Source organism: Osmerus eperlanus, chromosome 20, assembly GCF_963692335.1.
Source record: "Osmerus eperlanus chromosome 20, fOsmEpe2.1, whole genome shotgun sequence".
Classification (NCBI taxonomy): Eukaryota; Metazoa; Chordata; class Actinopteri; order Osmeriformes; family Osmeridae; genus Osmerus; species Osmerus eperlanus.
Window position 1 is genome coordinate 1,104,812 of NC_085037.1, and position 7,827 is coordinate 1,112,638.

A 7,827-nucleotide genomic window follows, 5' to 3' on the forward strand; every position below is an offset into this window, starting at 1 on the left:
ATTCACTCTTGTACATACCTACTTTTTCATACACACACAGACACAAACACATGCACAAAAACACACACACACACGTATGGAGTATCTGGAGCTAGCTCCAGTGAAAGCTTTGGAACATTACGTTCCTGTGAATGATGGTTTTAATGTTCCATCCTCTCCCATTAGACCATCCGTCACACAAGCATCGCTCACACATCAAGGAGAGAGGGATGGGGGGTGAGAGAAGGAGGGAGGGAGAAAGAGAGATATGGGAGAGGGGAGGTATGGGGGAGGATGAGAGAGAAGGAAAGACAGAAATATGATGGTGGAGGAGAAAGGAGGTAAGAGATTAGGGGGAGCAGGAGGGGTTGAAGGAGAGATAGAAAGAGAGGAGAGAATGAGAGGCAGAATAGGAATGAATGAGATGGAGGGAGAGAGGAAGGGATGGCGTGAGCAGGAATGAATGAGACAAGCAGTGCTGTGTGGTGGAGAGAGGAGAGAGGGAGGAGGGAGAGATCAAATGGGGGAGTGAGAGCAGAGCTGGAGAGAGAGATGAGAGTCATTTAGACAGACTGATGGTGATGAGAGAAGGCTTGAGATCTCTAAAATTGTGATAACGGTACAGAAATGTGTGTGTGTGTGTGTGTCTGTGTGAACAGTATGGGCGTGTGTGTGTGTGTAAGTGTGTGTGTGCATGCTTGTGAGTGTGTGTGCATACTTGTGAGGGTGTATGCATGCATGTGTCTAACATTGAAGCTGGGCCTGATAGGTATAATAATAAGTATTGAAACTACTGCAGCAGAGGTAAGGTATCCTTGTTTCTACATGTGTGTCCTAGGATGCTACAACACACACAACAATGTAAACATCAGTACAGACACACACACTATTTTAAACATCAATACAGAACATGTCCTGTAACTCATGGTCCTAATTTAATCAGTGTATTGCGATGCTGTAAATATTGCTTGGCGGTTTTCATCAAAAGTTGTGCAAATGCTACCTACATGCAGTGTAGGAGAACAAATAGAATATTGATTCACAGAAACCTTCAAGTGTTTACTGAAGCCTCTATCAACTGTTCACCTCTCTCTCTCCCTCTATTTCATTATTTCCTTCTCTCTTTCTCTCTGTTTCTTGCTTTCTCGGGCTTGCTCTCTCGCTCTCTCTTTTTCATAACCCATTCCCTTTTTTGAAAGATCCAGGATAATGGAATTCCTGTGTTGAATACCTATGAAGGCCAGATTTGTTATGGACAATGACAGCTATTGTAAAAGCTGACATTACTGGTCTGTTATTTGCTTTTATACTTTCGAACATAAACTGACTATTTAGTAAATCAGTCTGGTATGACATCACAACAACTGTGCCAAGAAGTGAGTGCTTTTGTGTTAGCTGCCACTGTCTGTGTTATTACCATCGACTCTTCTTCAAATCAAGAGCCATGATCACATGAAACACAAAACCATTATAATATGGTTGTTTTATTCAATCTAGTCCAAACAGGAGAAAGTATCTTACATAGAAACCAAACAGTACTAACCAAACATTGTGTTTGTAACTCTACTCTCCTCAATCTTTGACCACTGAGGAGAGAGAAAGAGATGAGAGGGAGAGCAATACAGAGTAAAAGAGAGAAAGAGGGAGACTTGCAATCACCCTTCATAACCACTAGATGACGCTCTTTTTCTATGGTGGTGGGCAACACATGGTATTTCGCCACCATCTAGTGGAGACACATTTATCTGTATGAGATCTAGATCAGTGTTTCCCAACCCTGGTCATCAGGACCTCCTGCCCTGCATGTTTTAGATGTTTCCTTGCTCCAACACACCTGATTCAAATTAATCAGGCTTCTGCTGAGATTCATCATTCAGCGTTCATCTTGAATCCGGTGTACCATTCTATTCTGTTTTTAGATTCATAACACAGCATAGATTTGTTATAAAAAAGTAAACTAACAGTAAATTACTGTCTCTACTGCAATATCATCAGAGAGAAAGAAGAATATTAACAACCAATCAGCCACTTTACTTCTTTAGAGAAAAGTATAAACGTGCACATTTACAAACAGTCCTGGTCTCTTCAGTTCTCAGGCACCACTGGAAAGAAAAATTAATATTTGGGTTGACTATTGAACATTCAGTAAATATTGTAGTCTACCTAGACTATATGTAACTATAACTGTAATTATATTTTATACTATACAATTTAATATATGTATTGACCATACATATATGCAGTAAGCACTGTATATACACACATGTGTATAACTATACAGTATATCTATAGTTAGACTATAGTGTATAGTGAGAACTACTGAACATTGGGGCTTGTATAGCTCTGTGATTCAGCATTTAATTTGACTGCAGATGAAGAGGTACCAGGTTCAATTCCCCCTGTACCCTTAGAATAAAAGGGCCTATTAGACAGATAGATAAATCCATCCTACTTACCCATGCAGCTCCTATTGTTTAATTCTCCTTCTGCAACAGAGACACGTTAGAAGGATGGTTAACTTAACACCAAGCCAGCCTGAAGTAAACCCAGCAGGTAGGAAGAGAGTCAGACATGAGGAAGAGAGTCAGACATGAGGAAGAGTCAGACATGTGGAAGTCAGACAAGGAGGAAAAGAGTCAGACATGAGGAAGAGAGTCAGACATGGAGGAAGAGAGTCAGACATGGAGGAAGAGAGTCAGACATGAGGAAGAGAGTCAGACATGAGGAAGAGTCAGACATGAGGAAGAGTCAGACATGAGGAAGAGAGTCAGACATTAGGAAGAGATTCAGACATGAGGAAGAGTCAGACATGAGGAAGGGTCAGACATGAGGAAGAGAGTCAGACATGGAGGAAGAGAGTCAGACATGAGGAAGTGAGTCAGACATGAGGAAGAGTCAGACATGAGGAAGGGTCAGAGGAGCATGTGTGTTACCTTCTCCTGTGTGTCAGCAGCAGTGGAGTCTGAGGAAATACAAGTAAGAGTTAGACACATCTTCCACCACGCTGATAGACTGATTGGTTGGTTTGGTTTTTATTTGGTTAGTAGATTAGTGGGTGGATGGATGCATGTATGTATAGATTCATATATAAATGTATACAGTAGATAGATGAATGATGGTTTATTTACCAGAGCTGCTGATTGTCCAGGAGAACACCTTCATCAAACCATAGAGTCCCAGCGCCACGGCAACCATCGCCATGGAATCCTCAATAGAGGGAGTGCTGATTCCTGGGAGCGACAGAGAGAAAAAGAGAAAAAGAAAGAGAAATGAGACCATATGAATCATACTCTTCTATTAAATCATCAACATATCACATTTTACTTTTTTCTTTCATTATCAATGTGATCTGCGTATCACTGTAAGACTATCTGTGCAGTATCTCAGTCACATTACATAGGCCATTGTAAATACATTTACACAGTACTTTACATAGTATCATAAACGATGTGTTAAGAATCTCATAAGATGGTTAAAGGCTGTGATAGGCCAGCGGTTCCGCTCCTCTCACCAATCACGTTGAGGGAGACGCTGACTCGTCGGGTGCCCCCCTGGTGGACGGCCACACAGCTGACCTGCCCCCCCCGCTCACCCCCCACCCTGGCTGGGTCCAGCTCCAGACGGGAGCTCTGGCTGTAGGTGCCGTCAGAGGCCTGCCTGTGGCCCGTCACGCTGCCCCGGCCCAGGTCCTGGACCCCCCCTGCCCCGCTCAGCTCCCAGCCCAGCTCCAGGGACAGGGGGGCGAAGCCTGACGCCTCACACTGCACCACCACCAGCTGGCCCGGGGCGGAGAGGGGGAGCGGGGAGGGGAAGATGGAGAGGGAGGGGGGCTCTGGGAGAGACAGAGGAGGAGAGATATACACAGAGGAGAGGGAGGAGGAGAGATGCATGAAGGAGGAGAGAGAGAGAGAGGAGAGAGAGGGAGGAGGAGAGAGACAAAGAGGAGGAGAGATTACAGGGAGGAGAGAGAGAGGAGAGATGCATGAAGGAGGAGAGAGACAGAGAGGAGGAGAGATTACAGGGAGGAGAGAGAGAGGAGGAGAGATATACAGAGAGGAGAGGGAGGGCAATAGAGAGAGGGAGGGACAACCAGAAGAAAGGAGTGGGGTTTTAAAGTAGGATCACCACTTTCATGCTCTGGTATTGTCCATAATGTAGGAGGTTGTTACTGTCAATAAGAATTAGTGCATGAATAACTCTTAAATGAATCTTCATGCTGCAGCCTCACTCTCCATCTCCAGATACGTATGTTTATAATATGAATGTCCTATTTTAATAGTATATTTACAGTGCATATAAGTGTATTGTAGCTGAGTCTCACCCACTATCTCCAGGTCCACCGCCACCTGAGCCAGCAGATAGGGCAGATACACCGTGCAGATGTAAGTTCCAGAGTGGCGCACCTGGGCTTCCTGCAGGATCAGTGATGCGTTTCCTGTCTTGTGGAGGGCGTCGATGTCCAGCCCCGCCCCTGCCTCCCAGGTATCAGCCAATCGGTCGCCCTTGCCGTCGTAGGCCAGGACCAATCGTCCGTCGCCCCTGAACTGGTACCGCCACTCCACGGCAAAGCCCGAGCCGGAGAGGGGAGAGGAGGGGTCCACCCAGAACCCACAGTCCAGGAGAACCGGTTCTCCCAGTCTGGACCGGACCCTCACAGTTCTGCTGGACACACTGAGGATCACTGGGGGAGTGAAGAATAGGGGAAGGAGGGGAGAAGAGAAGGGAAGGAGGAAGGTATGGATAGATGGAGAGAAAAGGAAGGAGGGAAGAGGCAAAGAAAATGGGGTTAAGTGGGAGAACAAGAATATCAGGCTGATATTATTAGTCTGTATCTAATGTAGATGTCTGTACCTTGGGGTTCTTTAGTTGCCGTGGGAGCACGCATGACACTGGACAGGGTCAGCTGTCTGTCAAGGCCCTGCAAGGCAGCAGAGTACCAATCAGCTTGCAGGTAGATGGGGCTGAGGGCAGAGTCTGTTAGCGGGGCGGCCCATTGGACGGTGGACGGCTGAGGCAGGAAGGGGTTGAGCTCACACTGGGGTTTCTCCACAGCACCCCCTGGTGGGTGGAGGGAGGAGTGGCAGAAGGTGGCAGCAGGGTCTGGAACACACAGGAATCACAAGAGGGATTCTTTTATCAGTGAGATGTGACCATTTACACATTTACAAACTTTACTGAATCATAAAAAAAATACTGAGATTTGAAGTCACTGCTGTCTTTCCAAGTAAAGGGCATCTCAGTATGTCACGGACAAATCATGATCTGAACTTCCACCTCTATCTTCTCACACTCATCACTTCCCCACATCCAGTGACCGTTAAAACCGACCTGTGATGTAGTAGACCCTCTCTGGGTTTATGTCTGACGATGGTTTCAGTGACCCGGTTCCCTGGCTTTCTGGGTTGGTTACGATGATCAACAGAGATTTCTCCTGGGTCATAGCAGCAGGGAACCCTCTGCCTGGCTTCTCTTGCACGAACCAGCACTCCAGAACCGGGCACGTCGACCCACCGACTGGAAGAAGAAACAGAGATAATTGTTTCCGCATTTTCCAAATGTTTAAACATCAGCAAGCTAGCTATGTAAATTAACTTGACTAACTGTTTAAATATATTTTATGTTGGTGATGAAAAATACCGGTAGGCCTAAAGGTTTTCTTAACTTAAAATTATATATGGCGTTATAGTTGCAAAAGCCTGTTAGCTTACCGTGCATGAAGTAAGTTAGTGCGAGCAAAGAAAGCTTGTAAATTGTCGACATATTTGCCATGATTGTTGTCGATGGGCAGTTGTACCAATCTGTCTGCAGTTTTAAGTTTCCACGTAGGCCATTTCTTCACGAAGAATTATGTTTTGGTCATTGGATTTCCCCTGAAATTCCACTTTTTGTTTCACTTTCACTTTGCACGCATTATCATCCACACGGTGGCGATCTAACACAATTTTTGGACAGAGTACATGAGTGACTAGCGGCCTATGACCAGTTAATATGGGGTTATTTCAGGACATGATCAGACCCTGGAAAGCCAAATATTTTAAACATTGTGAATATTGCATCTTGAAACAGAATAGAACTTTCTGCATGCCCTCATGATTTCTCTATGCATCTAAAATCATTTTGAAAATATCAAAGCCTACATGTTTTATTGCAAGAATCCCTTTTACAGATCCTGATCTCAACTTGCTGGTGTTAAGCTCACTTGTAATTAAACCTTAATTGACAAGCAATATGTCAGACATAACCTGATCTCAAGAATCCAGACAAACAGGGTGGCAAAAAGCATGTCATGGTTGAAAGAGAGCCATGTAAATAAAAGTATGGCTCTGGGTTGAAAGACAGGCAGACATGAACCTCAAACCAACTTCCTGGTTGTCATTCTGTTGTTGCCAGTTGGCACAGAAACACTCAAAGTGGATCGACCAGCCAGTCAAGTGACCGGGCAGCTGATTTCTCAGAAACATCAGATGCAGTTTAGAGTTTCTACCTATTAGGGCGCTGTTACCCAGTTCATAAGAAGGGACTTTCCAGTCATAAACGGTCTGTATTCATTGACTGGTTTCAATGCCTCACCGGGATCCATGGCAAAATGCTCTCAAGGAGTTCCAGAAAAAAAAAATATTTTCCGAATTCTCAGTATTCCAGAATAAACATAACATCTAAATACAATGATGCCAAAACATTTGAAAATAGGGTAAACTACTTTAATACATGGTTGGCTCTTTTGTTTATGTTTGCATTACCATGGTGAATGGTGAAGTGCATGTTTCTTCTGAGAAGGCTGAAAGGTTTTAATGTCAGACAGGACGTGTTAACAGTAATATAGCGATCATCCTCACAATCAACATTGACTCTTGATACAACTTCCTCACAAAGAAAAGTAAGAAGAACTCAAGAATATCAAACAAGCAACCAAAATCACCTGCACCATTCCTCTCACTCCTCCACTCCACCATTCCTCTCAGTGTCTGTGTTAGAACTGAACAAAACATTGTTATTCTGACAATGTTGCAATAGAGATGTTTTGATATTCCCTCAGCTATGTGTATAAGGATGTGGAAAGTCATAAGAAAGTATACAGTCCTGCACAGTGTTGTTCATGTCAGGACTAGAGAAGAGTTGACACTCAAAATGGAGGAAGGAACAGGGTGTGACACTTATCCACCATCTTCTCCATCTGTATCATGTGTGGGTGTGTCTGCATGTTGTGCAGACAGGTACTTTCCAAACCTTTGCTGCGTATGTGGTTTTATTGTTGCATTTTACAGCTTGACGCTGTTCAACTAAACCATATCAAAATCATACAGATTGTTCTCTTCTTTCTTTCGGTTTACTGCATGTTTTTGTTTTCTCATTTGAGACTACTTAGTTTTGTTTCTTACCAAACCCACCTACACCCATCAAAACCATTTGAATACATACATACATCATGATGGATCTTTTAAAGACTGTAGTAAATTATTCCTCAGGTTTTGTGTCATAGACCAACTGCATTTCTTAAAGCATGGCCTCCTAGTTCACTCATAAAGTCATTAATGTCGGTTACACTGTTTCTAGAATGGTCCCAAACATACATATACAACATTCATACCGTCAGTGTCATTTTGTGCTACTTTCACAAATTTTCACTAATGTTAAACTGTATGTTTTTATAGTACAATACATTCTAGTACTTTAAATGATTTCTAAATGTAGTTTGGTTGTGACCAACCCTTACAGGGCACACACACACACACTCTGTAAGTCAAGCAGACAAAGATATCCTCTGGTGTTCAGACACAGAGGCCTCATAACACCCTGGCTCCAGCACAACATGACAAAGACTCATTCTGTAAAGTAAAGTCTATAGGT

General features: G+C 43.7%; 1 protein-coding gene across 1 annotated transcript; it reads right to left on the minus strand.

Moving 5' to 3' along the window:
• Positions 1–1,427: 1,427 nt before the first annotated feature.
• On the minus strand, positions 1,428–5,845 carry LOC134040646 (tapasin-like). Its single transcript, XM_062486658.1, has 9 exons — positions 5,688–5,845; positions 5,308–5,493; positions 4,831–5,079; positions 4,301–4,660; positions 3,491–3,811; positions 3,108–3,209; positions 2,913–2,941; positions 2,436–2,465; positions 1,428–2,081 (listed from the first exon to the last, which is right to left on the minus strand). The coding sequence occupies exons 1-8, from the start codon at positions 5,746–5,748 to the stop codon at positions 2,454–2,456; spliced, it is 1,320 nt and encodes a 439-aa protein (XP_062342642.1). The 5' UTR covers positions 5,749–5,845; the 3' UTR covers positions 1,428–2,081; positions 2,436–2,453.
• Between the last annotated feature and the right edge of the window lie 1,982 nt (positions 5,846–7,827).

What these genes read in the sequence shown, in the direction of transcription:
- LOC134040646 (XM_062486658.1), bottom strand. Translation starts at nt 5,748, where the DNA reads ATGGCAAATATGTCGACAATTTACAAGCTTTCTTTGCTCGCACTAACT. An exon ending in ACTAACTTACTTCATGCACG is followed by an intron (nt 5,494 to 5,687) that starts GTAAGCTAACAG and finishes TTCTTCTTCCAG; the next exon opens with TCGGTGGGTCGACGTGCCCG. An exon ending in GAGGGTCTACTACATCACAG is followed by an intron (nt 5,080 to 5,307) that starts GTCGGTTTTAAC and finishes TGTGTGTTCCAG; the next exon opens with ACCCTGCTGCCACCTTCTGC.